Genomic DNA, 22,568 nt, shown 5'->3' with positions numbered 1-22,568 from the left:
GTGTTGGGGTAGTGATCCAATTCGTTACTAGTACAGCACTAAACGGTTGTGTGTTGGGGTAGTGATCCAATTCGTTATTAGTACAGCACTAACCGGTTGTGTTGGGGTAGTGATCCAATTCGTTATTAGTACAGCACTAACCAGCTGCGTGTTGGGGTAGTGATCCAATTTGTTACTAGTACAGCATTAACCAGTTGTGTTCGGGTAGTGAACCAATTCGTTACTAGTACAGCACTAACTGGTTGTGTGTTGGGGTATTGATCCAATTCGTTACTAGTACAGCAGTAACCAGTTGTGTGTTGGGGTAGTGAACCAATTCGCTACTAGTACAGCACTAACCGGTTGTGTGTTGGGGTAGTGAACCAATTCGTTACTAGTACAGCACAAACCGGTTGTGTTGGGGTAGTGAACCAATTCGTTACTAGTACAGCACTAACCGGTTGTGTGTTGGGGTAGTGAGCCAATTCGTTACTAGTACAACACTAACTGGTTGTGTGTTGGGGTAGTGAACCCATTTGTTACTAGTACAGCACTAACCAGTTGTTGTGTGTTGGAGTAGTGAACCAATTTGTTACTAGTACAGCACTAACCAGTTGTTGTGTGTTGGAGTAGTGAACCAATTCGTTACTAGTACAGCACTAACTGGTTGTGTGTTGGGGTAGTGAGCCAATTCGTTACTAGTACAGCGCTAACCGGTAGTGTTGTAGTGAACCGATTCATCACGAGTGCAGCACTAAACCAGTTGTGAGTTCGAGAGTGAACCAATTAGTTCCTCGTGTAATGACCGAAAAATAACCCCAAGCCAATGTGCAGCCGTACGGCTCTGCGACGATAAACCAAAGATCTCCGATTGGCGGAAAAGAGGCGTCCGCAGGTATTTGTTGGAAGGCGGGGATCTCTTGACGTGGTTGGAGGAGAGGGTTTGAAGGAGAATAGGCGGGAAACAAAAGCGGCGTCGGATGGGATCCGTCGGAGGGGAATGACGGGGATCGGCTAGGGGACACACAGCGAGGGGACATTCGAGAAAGGGCACGGGAACGATATGAAAAGGCAGAGAACAAGGCGTTGGTGTTTGCATAAAACTGTTGTTGCACCGTTCTGACCCCCGTGCACGCAGCTGGACATCTGCGAACACATTCCTGCGGAGGGAGCTGGTAGGAACGTTGGGTTGCTCGGTCAATGGCCAGGGTCAACGGCGGCACCACGTGGTGTATTCAGCACAATATGCCCGAATGTGAGGGCGGGCACAAGCCGGCGTGAGTAGGTGAAACGTTGAGTTTTATAAGGGCACCACGGGGTGAGCAGCCCCTCCCAGCCCCATCCCTCCCCACCCAGCCCCTCCCTACCTTCCCCTCTGCACCCAGCCCCACCACTCCCACGTGGACAGACATCCACAGACATACGCAATTAATCCCCTGCCTCCTGTGAATTAATCCCGGTTGGGCTTCCAGTCCATATAAGGGCACCACGGGGTGACCAGCCCCTCCCCACCCAGCCCCACCCCACCCAGCCCCACCCCTCCCACGTGGACAGACATCCACAGACATACACAATTAATTCCCTGCCTCCTGTGAATTAATCCCGGCTGGGCTTCCAGTCCACTACGTTTCCTACCAGTGATAAATGAGCTTCAAGGCTCATCGGGGTTCCTCCTGCGGCGGTCTGAATAAACGTTCCGATCGGGATTCAGCGTTGAGTCTCGTTGAGCCTCCTGTAGCCTGGCCGGATTTTATGGAGCTGGCCACGAAGAGGCGAGCCGACCAGACCTTCAAAACGCGAAATTTCACACTTCAACTTCTTTGGTTCTTTCGGTAAAGTCGCCACGTGGAATGAGAATAAAACATTAAATTAGCAAAGTAAAATAACTACAATAAAAATTCTCACGACGTATTCGGCCACAGCACTTTACCGAAAGAACCAAAAGAAGATGAATCCTTGCAGTCACGAAAGCTTTACATCGAAATTTCACACTTCAGTTTCACCCCCCAGCCATTGTTTCACTCGAGCGTCACTTCCGTTTCAACCCGGCGTCACTTCCGTTTCACCCAGCGTCACTTCCGTTTCACTTCAACGTCACTTCCGTTTCACCCCAGCGTCACATCCGCTTCACCCCAAGCGTCACTTCCGTTTCACTTCCGAGCCCTCATTCTATATCTCGCGCACAGAGAGACGCAGACAAAGCTCCGCCAGGTAGCCTCTACACAGCTGTAGGGGCAAGTGCAGTGTGAGTAGCGACCAGCAGCAACAGCGCCTATAACACACACAGACAAAGCTCCCCCAGGTAGCCACTACACAGCTGTAGGGGCAAGTGCAGTGTGAGTAGCGACCAGCAGCAACAGCGCCTATAACACACACAGACAAAGCTCCCCCAGGTAGTCTCTACACAGCTGAAGGGGCAAGTGCAGTGTGAGCAGCGACCAGCAGCAACAGCGCCTATAACACACACAGACAAAGCTCCCCCAGGTAGCCTCTACACAGCTGTAGGGGCAAGTGCAGTGTGAGTAGCGACCAGCAGCAACAACGCCTATAACACACACAGACAAAGCTCCCCCAGGTAGCCTCTACACAGCTGTAGGGGCAAGTGCAGTGTGAGTAGCGACCAGCAGCAACAGCGCCTATAACACACACACAGACAAAGCTCCCCCAGGTAGCCTCTACACAGCTGTAGGGGCAAGTGCAGTGTGAGCAGCGACCAGCAGCAACAGCGCCTATAACACACACAGACAAAGCTCCCCCAGGTAGTCTCTACACAGCTGTAGGGGCAAGTGCAGTGTGAGTAGCGACCAGCAGCAACAGCGCCTATAACACACACAGACAAAGCTCCCCCAGGTAGTCTCTACACAGCTGTAGGGGCAAGTGCAGTGTGAGTAGCGACCAGCAGCAACAGCGCCTATAACACACACAGACAAAGCTCCCCCAGGTAGCCTTTACACAGCTGTAGGGGCAAGTGCAGTGTGAGTAGCGACCAGCAGCAACAGCGCCTATAACACACAGACAAAGCTCCCCCAGGTAGTCTCTACACAGCTGTAGGAGCAAGTGCAGTGTGAGTAGCGACCAGCAGCAACAGCGCCTATAACACACACAGACAAAGCTCCCCCAGGTAGCCTCTACACAGCTGTAGGGGCAAGTGCAGTGTGAGTAGCGACCAGCAGCAACAGCGCCTATAACACACACAGACAAAGCTCCCCCAGGTAGTCTCTACACAGCTGTAGGGGCAAGTGCAGTGTGAGCAGCGACCAGCAGCAACAGCGCCTATAACACACACAGACAAAGCTCCCCCAGGTAGTCTCTACACAGCTGTAGGAGCAAGTGCAGTGTGCGTAGCGACCAGCAGCAACAGCGCCTATAACACACACAGACAAAGCTCCCCCAGGTAGCCTCTACACAGCTGTAGGGGCAAGTGCAGTGTGAGCAGCGACCAGCAGCAACAACGCCTATAACACACACAGACAAAGCTCCCCCAGGTAGTCTCTACACAGCTGTAGGGGCAAGTGCAGTGTGAGTAGCGACCAGCAGCAACAGCGCCTTCTAAGGCCGGCACTGTGGCACACGCAGCGCCCGGCCGCCTTTGTCTCCCTAAGTGGCGATTTGAGGCCGAGTCGACCTAGGGGAGAGTCGAGGACCGGTTCAGATAATCGCGGTGCCGTCACTGTTGGTGGCCCAGAGCTCGGCGCGCTAACCGCTGCCCCACCGCTCCCACGCAAGGCAAAGACGACCACCACCGTGTAGCCTCTTAGGCTGCAGGGGCTGCCTAAGAGCGAGTTACCTCTCCTGAGCCTTGGTTTCACTCACCCGCTCATTCATTCACCTACTCACCCACCCGCTCATTGACTTACCCACTCACTCACCCACCCACTCACTCAGCCACTCACCCACCCACTCAGCCACTGACCCACTCAGCCACTCACTCACTCACCCACCCGCTCATTGACTCACACACTCACTCACCCACCCACTCACCCACCCGCTCATTGACTCACTCACTCAGCCACTCACCCACCCGCTCATTGACTCACCCACCCACTCACCCACCCATTCACTCAGCCACTCACTCACCCACCCATTCACTCAGCCACTCACTCAGCCACCCACCCACCCACCCATTCACCCACCCACCCACCCATTCACCCACCCACCCACCCATTCACCCACCCACCCACTCACCCACCCACCCACTCACCCAGTCACTCACCAACTGGTGAGTGATGGAGCTGAGTTCTCCTCCCACGTGGTGAGCGATGCTGCTGCTGCGCTCGCTGCTGGCCTCCTCCTCGCTGGCGAGGCCCTCGCGATTCCGGCTCGAGATGCCCCGAGCCAAGCGCACGAACCCCCACGGAGCGATGGTAAACTCCCTTCGTGTAGTGTATAGCGTCGTGTGTAGTGTATAGTAGTGTAGTGTCGTGTATAGTGTAGTGTATAGTGTACTGTATAGTAGTGTAGTCTATTGTGTAGTGTATAGTAGTGTAGTGTATAGTGTAGTGTAAAGTGCAGTGTATAGTAGTGTATAGTGTAGTGTATAGTAGTGTAGTGTATAGTGTAGTGTAAATTGTAGTGTAGTGTATAGTGTAGTCTATTGTGTAGTGTATACTGTAGTTTATAGTAGTGTATAGTGTATAAGTAGTGTATAGTAGTGTAGTGTATAGTAGTATAGTGTATAGTGTAGTGTATGGTGTAGTGTATAGTAGTGTAAAGTGTAGTGTATAGTGTAGTGTATAGTAGTGTAGTGTAAAGTAGTGTGGTGTATAGTAGTGTAGTGTAAATTAGTGTAGTGTATAGTAGTGTAGTGTATATAGTAGTGTAGTGTATAGTAGTGTAGTGTAACGTAAAAATAGTTTCAGTTTAACTGGAGGGATAATGATCAATTTACTCATCACCCACTCACTCACTCAACCACTCACTCACTCAACCACTCACTCACCCACCCACGCACCCACCCACTCAGCCACCCACCCACTCACCCACTCACTCACCCACCCACCCACCCACTCACTCACCCACCCACCCACCCACTCACCCACTCACTCACTTACTCACCCACTCACTCACTCACCCACCCATTCACTCACCCACCCACCCACTCACCCACCCACTCGCTCACCCACTCACTCACTCACCCACTCACTCACCCACTCACCCACCCACTCACTCACCCACTCACCCACTCACGCACCCACTCACTCAGTCACCCACACACCCACTCACCCACCCACTCACCCACTCACTCACCCACCCACTCACTCACTCACCCACCCACTCACTCACCCACTCACCCACCCACTCACCCACCCACCCACCCACTCACCCACCCACTCTCTCACTCACTCACACACCCACTCACTCACCCACCCACTCACTCACCCACCCACGCACCCACCCACTCAGCCACCCACCCACTCACCCACTCACTCACCCACCCACTCACTCACCCACCCACCCACTCACCCACTCACTCACTTACTCACCCACTTACTCACTCACCCACCCATTCACTCACCCACCCACTCACCCACCCACTCGCTCACCCACTCACTCACTCACCCACTCACTCACTCACCCACTCACCCACCCACTCACTCACCCACTCACGCACCCACTCACTCAGTCACCCACACACCCACTCACCCACCCACTCACCCACTCACTCACTCACTCACCCACCCACTCACCCACCCACTCACTCACCCACTCACCCACCCACTCACCCACCCACCCACCCACTCACCCACCCACTCTCTCACTCACTCACACACCCACTCACTCACCCACCCACTCACTCACCAACCCACTCACCCACCCACCCACTCACCCACCCACTCACTCACCCACCCACTCACGGATGGGTGGGTATTGCTGTTGCGTGTTGATCGGTGTCACAGCCCCCGGCTGAGGCTGCGGCCGCTGCAGCTGCTGCGGCCTCCCAGGGCCCCTCAGGCCCCGTATCTCTGAACGCGGACGGCAGCGTCAGCATCAGGGTCCACGCGAAGCCCGGAGCGAAGCAGAGCGTCGTGACGGGTGAGGCTCACTCACACATGCACACATACACACACTCATACAACAACAACAACCGCCATTCGCCACTAAGTGGCGGTGACGTCACCACGACGCTTGTGCCAGGACATGTGCACCTTGAGGCCACGTGAAGTGTCGAACGCCCGCTGGCAGGAGGTCACTGGGCAGACCCAGGTGCCACGGGTCGACTGACTGAGATGACTGGCTGATGCACCACCTGTACCCCCTACTGTGCCAACCTGCTGTGCTTTAGCCACCCGGCGCTCCGCTCGTTGTTGTGAGCGTCGCTCCTCCGCCCTCCGTTGTTGTTGGAGGGCGACTACCTCCAACTGCCCAGCAGCGTCCTTCACGAGCCTCCTCCACAGAGGCCGATCTTGACACCGCTGGTACCAGTCATCGGCAAGTCCACTCAGCTCCACGTCCTCCTGTACCACATCACTCCATCTCTTCTCTAGCCTGTGCCGCGCCCGTTTAGCCCCCTCGATCCGGCTGACCAAAAGCTGTTTAGGCATGCGGTGGCTGGGCATGTGGGCTACATGACCCAGCCAACGCAGCCTTGCCTGCCGGAGGAGCTCACCGATGGGACCTTGCCCAGATCTTTCAAGGATTTGTGAGCTCCTCACACAATCCAGCCTGGTTAAACCCAGGATGGATCGTAGGCAGGCCAGCCGAGATGTTTCCAACTGGCGAAGATGTTCCATTAAGGGGGTCCACGTTTCGCAAGCGTAGAGAAGGGAGGGAATGACCGTGGCCGAGAAGACCTGAAGCTTAGTGCGGAGCGATAGACCAGGTAGCTTCCACACAGCGTTACGCAACCGATGAAAAGATATTGCCGCTCGACTGATTCGGAGTGAGACCTCTGCTGTTAAACTGGAGCCGGTCAGGATGACCCTGCTGAGGCTGCGGTGCCTCAAATATTGGAAGAAGTCACCCCCTGTGAGTGGCTGGCTGAGGTGCCATCTGCTGTGCAAGTATTGAAGGCGATCCGGAGTCTGAGATCAGGAAAGGCAGCGGGCAGAGATGATCTCCCAAGCGAAATGCTGAGGGAGGGTGGCGTTTGTGCACAGACTGCCCTATATGACATCATAACAACAGTCTGGACCACTGGACGGGTTCCGCAGGATTGGAAGGATGCCCTGGTGGTCCCCCTTTTTAAGAAGTGGGACCGCACAGACTGTAACAGCTACAGGGGCATCTCACTCCTCAGTGTGCCGGGAAAGGTCCTGGCAAGGATTATTCAACATTGCCTTGCCAGGCACGCTGAGGAGAGGCTTGCAGAGCCCCAATGCGGTTTCAGGAAAGGGCAGTCCTGCACAGATGCCATATTTTCTGTCCGTCTGCTACAGCAGAGGTGTAGGGAATTCCAACAAGACCTACATCTCTGCTTTATTGACCTGGTCAAGGCCTATGATACCATCAGTAGGCCTGGGCTCTGGGTTGTTCTTCGTGCTTTTGGAGTACCTGACCCTCTGCTCACGATCATTAAGGACCTTCATGATGGTGAGCGGGCCCGGGTAAAACTACGTGGCCGGGAGTCAGAGCCATTCCCTGTACACCTTCGGGTGCGACAGCGATGTCCTTTGGCTCCCACATTATTTAACATTTATTTTGACCACGTAGTTCGTGAAGCCTTCAATAGCTGTACCGGGGGAATCTCCATATGGTACAGACATAATGGGAGGCTGATCGATGCCCGGGTGCGGTCAAGGGATGGCTCCCTATTGCTCAACCACGTTATGTATGCTGATGATTTGGTAATAGCTGCTCATTCAGAGGAGGAGTTGGAGACGCTGCTGCTGAGACTGGAGCGTGCCAACTAAGAGGTGGGGCCTTACCATCAGCCCCACCAACACTAAGCACCTGCCTGGGTATTTTGTACCATCGGACAATCCACCCCCACAACTCCCAATCGGTGATGGGGCATTTGTGGAGAGAGTGGGGAGTTTCCCATACCTGGGCAGTGTGCTTATGACCGGCTCCAGTTTAACAGCAGAGGTCTCACTCCGAATCAGTCGAGCGGCAATATTTTTTCATCGGCTGCGTAACGCTGTGTGGAAGCTACCTGGTCTGTCGCTCCGCACTAAGCTTCAGGTCTTCTCGGCCACGGTCATTCCCTCCCTTCTCTACGCTTGCGAAACGTGGACCCCCCTAATGGAACATCTTCGCCGGTTAGAAACATTTAGGCTGGCCTGCCTACGATCCATCCTGGGTTTAACCAGACTGGATTGTGTGAGGAGCTCACAAATCCTTGAAAGATCTGGGCAGGGTCCCATCGGTGAGCTCCTCCGGCAGGCAAGGCTGCGATGGCTGGGTCATGTAGCCCGCATGACCAGCCACCGCATGCCGAAACAGTTTTTGTTCGGCCGGATTGAGGGGGCTAAGCGGGCGCGGCACGGGCTAGAGAAGAGATGGAGTGATGTGGTACAGGAGGACGTGGAGCTGAGTGGACTTGCCGATGACTGGTACCAGCGGTGTCAAGATCGGCCTCTGTGGAGGAGGCTCGTGAAGGATGCTACTGGGCAGTTGGAGGCAGTCGCCCTCCAACAACAACGGAGGGCGGAGGAGCGACGCTCACAACAGCGAGCGGAGCGCCGGGTGGCTGAAGCACAGCAGGTTGGCACAGTAGGGGGCACAGGTGGTGCATCAGCCAGTCATCTCAGTCAGTCGACCCGTGGCACCTGGGTCTGCCCCGTGACCTCCTGCCAGCGGGCGTTCGACACTTCACGTGGCCTCAGGGTGCACATAGCCTGGCACAAGCGTCGTGGTGACGTCACCGCCACTTAGTGGCGAATGGCGGTTGTTGTTGTTGTTGTTGTGTGTCACCCACTGTGTGTGTGTGTGTGTCACCCACTGTGTGTGTGCGTGTCACCCACTGTGTGTGTGTCACCCTGTGTGTGTGTGTCACCCACTGTGTGTGTGTGTCAATCACTGTGTGTGTGTCACCCACTGTGTGTGTGTGTGTCACCCACTGTGTGTGTGTGTGTCACCCACTGTGTGTGTGTCACCCACTGTGTGTGTGTGTGTCACCCACTGTGTGTGTGTGTGTCACCCACTGTGTGTGTGTCACCCACTGTGTGTGTGTCACCCACTGTGTGTGTGTGTGTCACCCACTGTGTGTGTGTGTGTGTCACCCACTGTGTGTGTGTCACCCACTGTGTGTGTGTGTGTGTCATCCACTGTGTGTGTGTGTCACCCACTGTGTGTGTCACCCACTGTGTGTGTGTGTGTGTCACCCACTGTGTGTGTCTCACCCACTGTGTGTGTGTCACCCACTGTGTGTGTGTCACCCACTGTGTGTGTGTGTCACCCACTGTGTGTGTGTGTGTCACCCTGTGTGTGTGTCACCCACTGTGTGTGTGTGTGTCACCCACTGTGTGTGTGTCACCCTGTGTGTGTGTGTCACCCACTGTGTGTGTGTGTGTAACCCACTGTGTGTGTGTGTGTCACCCACTGTGTGTGTGTGTGTCACCCACTGTGTGTGTGTGTGTCACCCACTGTGTGTGTGTGTCACCCACTGTGTGTGTGTCACCCTGTGTGTGTGTGTCACCCACTGTGTGTGTATCACCCACTGTGTGTGTGTGTGTGTCACCCACTGTGTGTGTGTGTCACCCACTGTGTGTGTGTGTGTCACCCACTGTGTGCGTGTGTGTGTGTCACCCACTGTGTGTGTGTGTGTCACCCACTGTGTGTGTGTCACCCACTGTGTGTGTGTGTGTGTCACCCACTGTGTGTGTGTGTGTCACCCACTGTGTGTGTGTGTCACCCACTGTGTGTGTGTGTCACCCACTGTGTGTGTGTGTGTGTCACCCACTGTGTGTGTGTCACCCACTGTGTGTGTGTGTCACCCACTGTGTGTGTGTGTGTGTCACCCACTGTGTGTGTGTCACCCACTGTGTGTGTGTGTGTCACCCACTGTGTGTGTGTCACCCACTGTGTGTGTCACCCACTGTGTGTGTGTGTGTCACCCACTGTGTGTGTGTGTGTGTCACCCACTGTGTGTGTGTGTGTGTCACCCACTGTGTGTGGGTCACCCACTGTGTGTGTGTGTCACCCACTGTGTGTGTCACCCACTGTGTGTGTGTCACCCTGTGTGTGTGTCACCCTGTGTGTGTGTGTGTCACCCACTGTGTGTGTGTCACCCACTGTGTGTGTGTGTCTCACCCACTGTGTGTGTGTGTGTGTCACCCACTGTGTGTGTGTGTGTCACCCACTGTGTGTGTGTGTGTCACCCACTGTGAGTGTGTCACCCACTGTGTGTGTGTGTGTCACCCACTGTGTGTGTGTGTGTCACCCACTGTGTGTGTGTGTGTCACCCTGTGTGTGTGTGTCACCCTGTGTGTGTGTGTCACCCACTGTGTGTGTGTCACCCACTGTGTGTGTGTGTCACCCACTGTGTGTGTCACCCACTGTGTGTGTGTCACCCACTGTGTGTGTGTGTGTGTCACCCACTGTGTGTGTGTGTGTCACCCACTGTGTGTGTGTGTGTGTCACCCACTGTGTGTGTGTCACCCACTGTGTGTGTGTGTGTCACCCACTGTGTGTGTGCGTGTCACCCACTGTGTGTGTGTGTCACCCACTGTGTGTGTGTCACCCACTGTGTGTGTGTCACCCACTGTGCGTGTGTGTGTCACCCACTGTGTGTGTGTGTGTCACCCACTGTGTGTGTGTCACCCACTGTGTGTGTGTGTGTGTGTCACCCACTGTGTGTGTGTGTGTCACCTACTGTGTGTGTGTCACCAACTGTGTGTGTGTCACCCACTGTGTGTGTGTCACCCACTGTGTGTGTGTCACCTACTGTGTGTGTGTCACCCACTGTGTGTGCGTGTGTCACCCACTGTGTGTGTGTGTGTGTCACCCACTGTGTGTGTGTGTCACCCACTGTGTGTGTGTGTGTCACCCACTGTGTGTGTGTGTGTCACCCACTGTGTGTGTGTCACCCACTGTGTGTGTGTCACCCACTGTGTGTGTGTCACCCACTGTGTGTGTGTGTGTGTCACCCACTGTGTGTGTGTGTGTCACCCACTGTGTGTGTCACCCACTGTGTGTGTGTCACCCACTGTGTGTGTGTCACCCACTGTGTGTGTGTCACCCACTGTGTGTGTGCCACCCACTGTGTGTGTGTGTGTGTCACCCACTGTGTGTGTGTGTGTGTCACCTACTGTGTGTGTGTCACCCACTGTGTGTGTGTGTGTCACCCACTGTGTGTGTGCGTGTCACCCACTGTGTGTGTGTCACCCTGTGTGTGTGTGTCACCCACTGTGTGTGTGTGTCAATCACTGTGTGTGTGTCACCCACTGTGTGTGTGTGTGTCACCCACTGTGTGTGTGTGTGTCACCCACTGTGTGTGTGTCACCCACTGTGTGTGTGTGTGTCACCCACTGTGTGTGTGCGTGTGTCACCCACTGTGTGTGTGTCACCCACTGTGTGTGTGTCACCCACTATGTGTGTGTGTCACCCACTGTGTGTGTGTGTGACCCACTGTGTGTGTGTGTGTGTGTCACCCACTGTGTGTGTGTGTGTGTCACCCACTGTGTGTGTGTGTGTCACCCACTGTGTGTGTCACCCACTGTGTGTGTGTGTGTGTCACCCACTGTGTATGTCTCACCCACTGTGTGTGTGTCACCCACTGTGTGTGTGTCACCCACTGTGTGTGTGTGTGTCACCCACTGTGTGTGTGTGTCACCCACTGTGTGTGTGTGTGTCACCCTGTGTGTGTGTGTCACCCACTGTGTGTGTGTGTCACCCACTGTGTGTGTGTCACCCACTGTGTGTGTGTGTCACCCACTGTGTGTGTGTGTGTGTCACCCACTGTGTGTGTGTGTGTGTCACCCACTGTGTGTGTGTGTGTGTCACCCACTGTGTGTGTGTCACCCACTGTGTGTGTGTCACCCTGTGTGTGTGTGTCACCCACTGTGTGTGTGTCACCCACTGTGTGTGTGTGTGTCACCCACTGTGTGTGTGTGTGTCACCCACTGTGTGTGTGTGTCACCCACTGTGTGCGTGTGTGTGTGTGTCACCCACTGTGTGTGTGTGTGTCACCCACTGTGTGTGTGTCACTATGTGTGTGTGTCACCCACTGTAGGTGTGTGTGTCACCCTGTGTGTGTGTGTCACCCACTGTGTGTGTGTGTTACCCACTGTGTGTGTGTGTCACCCTGTGTGTGTGTGTCACCCACTGTGTGTGTGTGTGTCACCCACTGTGTGTGTGTGTGTGTCACCCACTGTGTGTGTGTGTGTCACCCACTGTGTGTGTGTGTGTCACCCACTGCGTGTGTGTGTGTCACCCACTTTGTGTGTGTGTCACCCACTGTGTGTGTGTGTCACCCACTGTGTGTGTGTGTGTCACCCACTGTGTGTGTGTGTGTGTGTCACCCACTTTGTGTGCGTGTGTGTGTCACCCACTGTGTGTGTGTCACCCACTGTGTGTGTGTGTGTCACCCACTGTGTGTGTGTCACCCTGTGTGTGTGTGTGTCACCTACTGTGTGTGTGTCACCCACTGTGTGTGTGTGTGTCACCCACTGTGTGTGTGCGTGTCACCCACTGTGTGTGTGTCACCCTGTGTGTGTGTGTCAATCACTGTGTGTGTGTCACCCACTGTGTGTGTGTGTGTCACCCACTGTGTGTGTGTGTGTCACCCACTGTGTGTGTGTCACCCACTGTGTGTGTGTGTGTCACCCACTGTGTGTGTGCGTGTGTCACCCACTGTGTGTGTGTCACCCACTGTGTGTGTGTCACCCACTGTGTGTGTGTGCCACCCACTGTGTGTGTGTGTGTCACCCACTGTGTGTGTGTGTGTCACCCACTGTGTGTGTGTGTGTGTGTCACCCACTGTGTGTGTGTGTGTCACCCACTGTGTGTGTCACCCACTGTGTGTGTGTGTGTGTGTCACCCACTGTGTATGTCTCACCCACTGTGTGTGTGTCACCCACTGTGTGTGTGTCACCCACTGTGTGTGTGTGTGTCACCCACTGTGTGTGTGTGTCACCCACTGTGTGTGTGTGTGTCACCCTGTGTGTGTGTGTCACCCACTGTGTGTGTGTGTCACCCACTGTGTGTGTGTCACCCTGTGTGTGTGTGTCACCCACTGTGTGTGTGTGTCACCCACTGTGTGTGTGTGTCACCCACTGTGTGTGTGTCACCCTGTGTGTGTGTGTCACCCACTGTGTGTGTGTGTCACCCACTGTGTGTGTGTGTGTGTCACCCACTGTGTGTGTGTGTGTCACCCACTGTGTGTGTGTGTGTGTCACCCACTGTGTGTGTGTCACCCACTGTGTGTGTGTCACCCACTGTGTGTGTGTCACCCACTGTGTGTGTGTCACCCACTGTGTGTGTGTCACCCACTGTGTGTGTGTGTGTCACCCACTGTGTGTGTGTGTCACCCACTGTGTGCGTGTGTGTGTGTCACCCACTGTGTGTGTGTGTGTCACCCACTGTGTGTGTGTCACTATGTGTGTGTGTCACCCACTGTAGGTGTGTGTGTCACCCTGTGTGTGTGTGTCACCCACTGTGTGTGTGTGTTACCCACTGTGTGTGTGTCACCCTGTGTGTGTGTGTCACCCACTGTGTGTGTGTGTGTCACCCACTGTGTGTGTGTGTGTGTCACCCACTGTGTGTGTGTGTGTCACCCACTGTGTGTGTGTGTGTCACCCACTGCGTGTGTGTGTGTCACCCACTTTGTGTGTGTGTCACCCACTGTGTGTGTGTGTCACCCACTGTGTGTGTGTGTCACCCACTGTGTGTGTGTGTGTCACCCACTGTGTGTGTGTGTATGTGTCACCCACTTTGTGTGCGTGTGTGTGTCACCCACTGTGTGTGTGTCACCCACTGTGTGTGTGTGTGTCACCCACTGTGTGTGTGTCACCCTGTGTGTGTGTGTGTCACCTACTGTGTGTGTGTCACCCACTGTGTGTGTGTGTGTCACCCACTGTGTGTGTGCGTGTCACCCACTGTGTGTGTGTCACCCTGTGTGTGTGTGTAAATCACTGTGTGTGTGTCACCCACTGTGTGTGTGTGTGTCACCCACTGTGTGTGTGTGTCACCCACTGTGTGTGTGTCACCCACTGTGTGTGTGTGTGTGTGTCACCCACTGTGTGTGTGCGTGTGTCACCCACTGTGTGTGTGTCACCCACTGTTTGTGTGTCACCCACTGTGTGTGTGTGCCACCCACTGTGTGTGTGTGTGTCACCCACTGTGTGTGTGTGTGTCACCCACTGTGTGTGTGTGTGTGTGTCACCCACTCTGTGTGTGTGTGTCAACCACTGTGTGTGTCACCCACTGTGTGTGTGTGTGTGTCACCCACTGTGTATGTCTCACCCACTGTGTGTGTGTCACCCACTGTGTGTGTGTCACCCACTGTGTGTGTGTGTGTCACCCACTGTGTGTGTGTGTCACCCACTGTGTGTGTGTGTGTCACCCTGTGTGTGTGTGTCACCCACTGTGTGTGTGTGTCACCCACTGTGTGTGTGTCACCCTGTGTGTGTGTGTCACCCACTGTGTGTGTGTGTCACCCACTGTGTGTGTGTGTGTGTCACCCACTGTGTGTGTGTGTGTCACCCACTGTGTGTGTGTGTGACCCACTGTGTGTGTGTCACCCACTGTGTGTGTGTCACCCACTGTGTGTGTGTCACCCACTGTGTGTGTGTGTCACCCACTGTGTGTGTGTGTGTCACCCACTGTGTGTGTGTGTGTCACCCACTGTGTGTGTGTGTCACCCACTGTGTGCGTGTGTGTGTGTCACCCACTGTGTGTGTGTGTGTGTCACCCACTGTGTGTGTGTCACTATGTGTGTGTGTCACCCACTGTGTGTGTGTGTGTCACCCTGTGTGTGTGTGTCACCCACTGTGTGTGTGTGTGTCACCCACTGTGTGTGTGTCACCCTGTGTGTGTGTGTCACCCACTGTGTGTGTGTGTCACCCACTGTGTGTGTGTGTGTCACCCACTGTGTGTGTGTGTGTGTGTCACCCACTGTGTGTGTGTCACCCACTGTGTGTGTGTCACCCACTGTGTGTGTGTCACCCACTGTGTGTGTGTCACCCTGTGTGTGTGTGTCACCCACTGTGTGTGTGTCACCCACTGTGTGTGTGTGTGTCATCCACTGTGTGTGTGTGTGTCACCCACTGTGTGTGTGTGTCACCCACTGTGTGCGTGTGTGTGTGTCACCCACTGTGTGTGTGTGTGTGTCACCCACTGTGTGTGTGTCACCCACTGTGTGTGTGTGTCACCCACTGTGTGTGTGTGTCACCCACTGTGTGTGTGTCACCCACTGTGTGTGTGTGTGTCACCCACTGTGTGTGTGTGTGTGTCACCCACTGTGTGTGTGTCACCCACTGTGTGTGTGTGTGTCACCCACTGTGTGTGTGTCACCCACTGTGTGTGTGTCACCCACTGTGTGTGTGTGTGTGTCACCCACTGTGTGTGTGTCACCCACTGTGTGTGTGTCACCCACTGTGTGTGTCACCCACTGTGTGTGTCACCCACTGTGTGTGTGTGTCACCCACTGTGTGTGTGTGTGTGTGTCACCCTGTGTGTGTGTGTCACCCACTGTGTGTGTGTGTCACCCACTGTGTGTGTGTCACCCACTGTGTGTGTGTGTCACCCACTGTGTGTGTGTGTGTGTCACCCACTGTGTGTGTGTGTGTCACCCTGTGTGTGTGTCACCCACTGTGTGTGTGTGTCACCCACTGTGTGTGTGTGTCACCCACTGTGTGTGTGTGTCACCCACTGTGTGTGTGTGTGTCACCCACTGTGTGTGTGTGTGTCACCCTATGTGTGTGTCACCCACTGTGTGTGTGTGTCACCCACTGTGTGTGTGTGTGTCACCCTGTGTGTGTGTCACCCACTGTGTGTGTGTGTGTGTGTCACCCACTGTGTGTGTGTCACCCACTGTGTGTGTGTCACCCACTGTGTGTGTGTGTGTCACCCACTGTGTGTGTCACCCACTGTGTGTGTGTGTGTGTCACCCACTGTGTGTGTGTGTCACCCACTGTGTGTGTGTGTCACCCACTGTGTGTGTGTCACCCACTGTGTGTGTGTGTGTGTTACCCACTGTGTGTGTCACCCACTGTGTGTGTGTCACCCACTGTGTGTGTGTGTGTGTCACCCACTGTGTGTGTGTGTGTGTGTCACCCTGTGTGTGTTACCCACTGTGTGTGTCACCCACTGTGTGTGTGTCACCCACTGTGTGTGTGTGTGTGTCACCCACCCTGTGTGTGTGTGTCACCCACTGTGTGTGTCACCCACTGTGTGTGTCACCCACTGTGTGTGTGTGTGTCACCCACCCTGTGTGTGTGTGTCACCCACTGTGTGTGTGTGTGTCACCCACTGTGTGTGTGTGTGTGTCACCCACTGTGTGTGTGTCGCCCACTGTGTGTGTGTCACCCACTGTGTGTGTGTGTGTGTCACCCACTGTGTGTGTGTCGCCCACTGTGTGTGTGTCACCCACTGTGTGTGTGTCACCCACTGTGTGTGTGTGTGTCACCCACTGTGTGTGTGTCACCCACTGTGTGTGTGTTGCCCACTGTGTGTGTGTCACCCACTGTGTGTGTGTGTGTCACCCACTGTGTGTGTGTCACCCACTGTGTGTGTGTGTGTGTCACCCACTGTGTGTGTGTGTGTCACCCACTGTGTGTGTGTTTGTGTGTCACCCACTGTGTGTGTGTGTGTCACCCACTGTGTGTGTCACCCACTGTGTGTGTGTGTATCACCCACTGTGTGTGTGTCACCCACTGTGTGTGTGTCACCCACTGTGTGTGTGTCACCCACTGTGTGTGTGTGTCACCCACTGTGTGTGTGTGTCACCCTGTGTGTGTGTGTCACCCACTGTGTGTGTGTGTGTCACCCACTGTGTGTGTGTCACCCTGTGTGTGTGTGTCACCCACTGTGTGTGTGCCACCCACTGTGTGTGTGTGTGTCACCCACTGTGTGTGTGTGTGTCACCCTGTGTGTGTGTCACCCACTGTGTGTGTGTGTGTGTGTCACCCACTGTGTGTGTGTGTGTGTCACCCACTGTGTGTGTGTCACCCACTGTGTGTGTGTGTCACCCACTGTGTGTGTGTGTGTCACCCACTGTGTGTGTGTGTGTGTCACCCTATGTGTGTGTCACCCACTGTGTGTGTGTGTCACCCACTGTGTGTGTGTGTGTCACCCTGTGTGTGTGTCACCCACTGTGTGTGTGTGTGTGTCACCCACTGTGTGTGTGTCACCCACTGTGTGTGTGTCACCCACTGTGTGTGTGTGTGTGTCACCCACTGTGTGTGTCACCCACTGTGTGTGTGTGTGTGTCACCCACTGTGTGTGTGTGTCACCCACTGTGTGTGTGTGTCACCCACTGTGTGTGTGTCACCCACTGTGTGTGTGTGTGTGTGTTACCCACTGTGTGTGTCACCCACTGTGTGTGTGTCACCCACTGTGTGTGTGTGTGTCACCCACTGTGTGTGTGTGTGTGTGTCACCCTGTGTGTGTTACCCACTGTGTGTGTCACCCACTGTGTGTGTGTCACCCACTGTGTGTGTGTGTGTGTCACCCACCCTGTGTGTGTGTGTCACCCACTGTGTGTGTCACCCACTGTGTGTGTCACCCACTGTGTGTGTGTGTGTCACCCACCCTGTGTGTGTGTGTCACCCACTGTGTGTGTGTGTGTGTCACCCACTGTGTGTGTGTGTGTGTCACCCACTGTGTGTGTGTCGCCCACTGTGTGTGTGTCACCCACTGTGTGTGTGTGTGTGTCACCCACTGTGTGTGTGTCGCCCACTGTGTGTGTGTCACCCACTGTGTGTGTGTCACCCACTGTGTGTGTGTGTGTGTCACCCACTGTGTGTGTGTCACCCACTGTGTGTGTGTTGCCCACTGTGTGTGTGTCACCCACTGTGTGTGTGTGTGTCACCCACTGTGTGTGTGTCACCCACTGTGTGTGTGTCACCCACTGTGTGTGTGTGTGTCACCCACTGTGTGTGTGTTTGTGTGTCACCCACTGTGTGTGTGTGTGTCACCCACTGTGTGTGTCACCCACTGTGTGTGTGTGTGTCACCCACTGTGTGTGTGTCACCCACTGTGTGTGTGTCACCCACTGTGTGTGTGTCACCCACTGTGTGTGTGTGTCACCCACTGTGTGTGTGTGTGTGTGTGTCACCCACTGTGTGTGTGTGTCACCCTGTGTGTGTGTGTCACCCACTGTGTGTGTGTGTGTCACCCACTGTGTGTGTGTCACCCTGTGTGTGTGTGTCACCCACTGTGTGTGTGTGTGTCACCCACTGTGTGTGTGTGTGTGTTACCCACTGTGTGTGTGTGTGTGTCACCCACTGTGTGTGTGTGTGTGTCACCCACTGTGTGTGTGTCACCCACTGTGTGTGTGTCACCCACTGTGTGTGTGTCACCCTGTGTGTGTGTGTGTGTCACCCACTGTGTGTGTGTCACCCACTGTGTGTGTGTGTCACCCACTGTGTGTGTGTGTGTCACCCACTGTGTGCGTGTGTGTGTGTCACCCACTGTGTGTGTGTGTCACCCACTGTGTGTGTCACCCACTGTGTGTGTGTGTCACCCACTGTGTGTGTGTGTGTGTCACCCACTGTGTGTGTGTCACCCACTGTGTGTGTGTGTGTCACCCACTGTGTGTGTGTGTGTGTCACCCACTGTGTGTGTGTCACCCACTGTGTGTGTGTGTGTGTCACCCACTGTGTGTGTGTGTGTCACCCACTGTGTGTGTGTGTCACCCACTGTGTGCATGTGTGTGCGTCACCCACTGTGTGTGTGTGTGTGTGTCACCCACTGTGTGTGTGTCACTATGTGTGTGTGTCACCCACTGTAGGTGTGTGTGTCACCCTGTGTGTGTGTGTCACCCACTGTGTGTGTGTGTTACCCACTGTGTGTGTGTCACCCTGTGTGTGTGTGTCACCCACTGTGTGTGTGTGTCACCCACTGTGTGTGTGTGTGTGTCACCCACTGTGTGTGTGTGTGTCACCCACTGTGTGTGTGTGTGTCACCCACTGCGTGTGTGTGTGTCACCCACTGTGTGTGTGTGTGTCACCCACTGTGTGTGTGTGTCACCCACTGTGTGTGTGTGTGTGTGTCACCCACTTTGTGTGCGTGTGTATGTCACCCACTGTGTGTGTGTCACCCACTGTGTGTGTGTGTCACCTACTGTGTGTGTGTCACCCACTGTGTGTGTGTGTGTCACCCACTGTGTGTGTGCGTGTCACCCACTGTGTGTGTGGCACCCTGTGTGTGTGTGTCAATCACTGTGTGTGTGTCACCCACTGTGTGTGTGTGTGTCACCCACTGTGTGTGTGTGTGTCACCCACTGTGTGTGTGTCACCCACTGTGTGTGTGTGTGTGTGTCACCCACTGTGTGTGTGCGTGTGTCACCCACTGTGTGTGTGTCACCCACTGTGTGTGTGTCACCCACTGTGTGTGTGTGCCACCCACTGTGTGTGTGTGTGTCACCCACTGTGTGTGTGTGTGTGTGTGTCACCCACTGTGTGTGTGTGTGTGTGTCACCCACTGTGTGTGTGTGTGTCACCCACTGTGTGTGTCACCCACTGTGTGTGTGTGTGTGTCACCCACTGTGTATGTCTCACCCACTGTGTGTGTGTCACCCACTGTGTGTGTGTGTCACCCACTGTGTGTGTGTGTCACCCACTGTGTGTGTGTGTGTCACCCTGTGTGTGTGTGTCACCCACTGTGTGTGTGTGTCACCCACTGTGTGTGTGTCACCCTGTGTGTGTGTGTCACCCACTGTGTGTGTGTGTCACCCACTGTGTGTGTGTGTGTGTCACCCACTGTGTGTGTGTGTGTGTGTCACCCACTGTGTGTGTGTGTGTCACCCACTGTGTGTGTGTCACCCACTGTGTGTGTCACCCACTGTGTGTGTGTCACCCACTGTGTGTGTGTCACCCTGTGTGTGTGTGTCACCCACTGTGTGTGTGTCACCCACTGTGTGTGTGTGTGTCACCCACTGTGTGTGTGTGTGTCACCCACTGTGTGTGTGTGTCACCCACTGTGTGCGTGTGTGTGTGTCACCCACTGTGTGTGTGTGTGTGTCACCCACTGTGTGTGTGTCACTATGTGTGTGTGTCACCCACTGTGTGTGTGTGTGTCACCCTGTGTGTGTGTGTCACCCACTGTGTGTGTGTGTGTCACCCACTGTGTGTGTGTCACCCTGTGTGTGTGTGTCACCCACTGTGTGTGTGTGTCACCCACTGTGTGTGTGTGTGTGTGTGTCACCCACTGTGTGTGTGTGTGTCACCCACTGTGTGTGTGTGTCACCCACTGTGTGTGTGTCACCCACTGTGTGTGTGTCACCCACTGTGTGTGTGTCACCCTGTGTGTGTGTGTCACCCACTGTGTGTGTGTCACCCACTGTGTGTGTGTGTGTCATCCACTGTGTGTGTGTGTGTCACCCACTGTGTGTGTGTGTCACCCACTGTGTGCGTGTGTGTGTGTCACCCACTGTGTGTGTGTGTGTGTGTGTCACCCACTGTGTGTGTGTCACCCACTGTGTGTGTGTGTCACCCACTGTGTGTGTGTGTCACCCACTGTGTGTGTGTCACCCACTGTGTGTGTGTGTGTCACCCACTGTGTGTGTGTGTGTGTCACCCACTGTGTGTGTGTCACCCACTGTGTGTGTGTGTGTCACCCACTGTGTGTGTGTCACCCACTGTGTGTGTGTCACCCACTGTGTGTGTGTGTGTCACCCACTGTGTGTGTGTCACCCACTGTGTGTGTGTCACCCACTGTGTGTGTCACCCACTGTGTGTGTCACCCACTGTGTGTGTGTGTCACCCACTGTGTGTGTGTGTGTGTGTGTCACCCTGTGTGTGTGTGTCACCCACTGTGTGTGTGTGTCACCCACTGTGTGTGTGTCACCCACTGTGTGTGTGTGTCACCCACTGTGTGTGTGTGTGTCACCCACTGTGTGTGTGTGTGTCACCCTGTGTGTGTGTCACCCACTGTGTGTGTGTGTGTCACCCACTGTGTGTGTGTGTGTGTCACCCACTGTGTGTGTGTCACCCACTGTGTGTGTGTCACCCACTGTGTGTGTGTGTCACCCACTGTGTGTGTGTGTGTCACCCACTGTGTGTGTGTGTGTGTCACTCTATGTGTGTGTCACCCACTGTGTGTGTGTGTCACCCACTGTGTGTGTGTGTGTGTCACCCTGTGTGTGTGTCACCCACTGTGTGTGTGTGTGTGTCACCCACTGTGTGTGTGTCACCCACTGTGTGTGTGTCACCCACTGTGTGTGTGTGTGTGTCACCCACTGTGTGTGTCACCCACTGTGTGTGTGTGTGTCACCCACTGTGTGTGTGTGTCACCCACTGTGTGTGTGTGTCACCCACTGTGTGTGTGTCACCCACTGTGTGTGTGTGTGTTATCCACTGTGTGTGTCACCCACTGTGTGTGTGTCACCCACTGTGTGTGTGTGTGTGTCACCCACTGTGTGTGTGTGTGTGTGTCACCCTGTGTGTGTTACCCACTGTGTGTGTCACCCACTGTGTGTGTGTCACCCACTGTGTGTGTGTGTGTGTCACCCACCCTGTGTGTGTGTGTCACCCAGTGTGTGTGTCACCCACTGTGTGTGTCACCCACTGTGTGTGTGTGTGTCACCCACCCTGTGTGTGTGTGTCACCCACTGTGTGTGTGTGTGTGTGTCACCCACTGTGTGTGTGTGTGTCACCCACTGTGTGTGTGTCGCCCACTGTGTGTGTGTCACCCACTGTGTGTGTGTGTGTGTCACCCACTGTGTGTGTGTCGCCCACTGTGTGTGTGTCACCCACTGTGTGTGTGTCACCCACTGTGTGTGTGTGTGTGTGTCACCCACTGTGTGTGTGTCACCCACTGTGTGTGTGTTGCCCACTGTGTGTGTGTCACCCACTGTGTGTGTGTGTGTCACCCACTGTGTGTGTGTCACCCACTGTGTGTGTGTCACCCACTGTGTGTGTGTGTGTGTCACCCACTGTGTGTTTGTGTGTCACCCACTGTGTGTGTGTTTGTGTGTCACCCACTGTGTGTGTGTGTCACCCACTGTGTGTGTCACCCACTGTGTGTGTGTGTGTCACCCACTGTGTGTGTGTCACCCACTGTGTGTGTGTCACCCACTGTGTGTGTGTCACCCACTGTGTGTGTGTGTCACCCACTGTGTGTGTGTGTGTCACCCACTGTGTGTGTGTGTCACCCTGTGTGTGTGTGTCACCCACTGTGTGTGTGTGTGTCACCCACTGTGTGTGTGTCACCCTGTGTGTGTGTGTCACCCACTGTGTGTGTGTGTGTCACCCACTGTGTGTGTGTGTGTGTGTTACCCACTGTGTGTGTGTGTCACCCACTGTGTGTGTGTGTGTGTCACCCACTGTGTGTGTGTCACCCACTGTGTGTGTGTCACCCACTGTGTGTGTGTCACCCTGTGTGTGTGTGTGTGTCACCCACTGTGTGTGTGTCACCCACTGTGTGTGTGTGTGTCACCCACTGTGTGTGTGTGTGTCACCCACTGTGTGCGTGTGTGTGTGTCACCCACTGTGTGTGTGTGTCACCCACTGTGTGTGTCACCCACTGTGTGTGTGTGTCACCCACTG

General features: G+C 54.8%; 1 protein-coding gene across 1 annotated transcript in view; it reads left to right on the top strand.

Annotated features, from left to right (window-relative positions):
* Window positions 1–1,779: 1,779 nt before the first annotated feature.
* The window catches only part of C79H15orf40 (chromosome 79 C15orf40 homolog), a 112,032-nt gene continuing 91,243 nt past the window's right edge, over window positions 1,780–22,568 (top strand). The window contains exons 1-2 of the mRNA XM_032981189.2: window positions 1,780–4,343; window positions 5,877–6,012. Of these exons, the coding sequence (XP_032837080.2) occupies window positions 4,239–4,343; window positions 5,877–6,012 (241 nt within the window). The 5' untranslated portion in view covers window positions 1,780–4,238. The remainder of the gene's footprint in view (window positions 4,344–5,876; window positions 6,013–22,568) is intronic.

The sequence above is a fragment of the Petromyzon marinus genome, chromosome 79 (assembly GCF_048934315.1).
Source record: "Petromyzon marinus isolate PM22_M1 ecotype Great Lakes invasive population chromosome 79, UKy_Petmar_22M1.pri1.0, whole genome shotgun sequence".
Lineage (NCBI taxonomy): Eukaryota > Metazoa > Chordata > Hyperoartia > Petromyzontiformes > Petromyzontidae > Petromyzon > Petromyzon marinus.
Note: the sequence above shows the minus strand (reverse complement) of the source record. Positions and strands in the feature narration are given on the sequence as shown.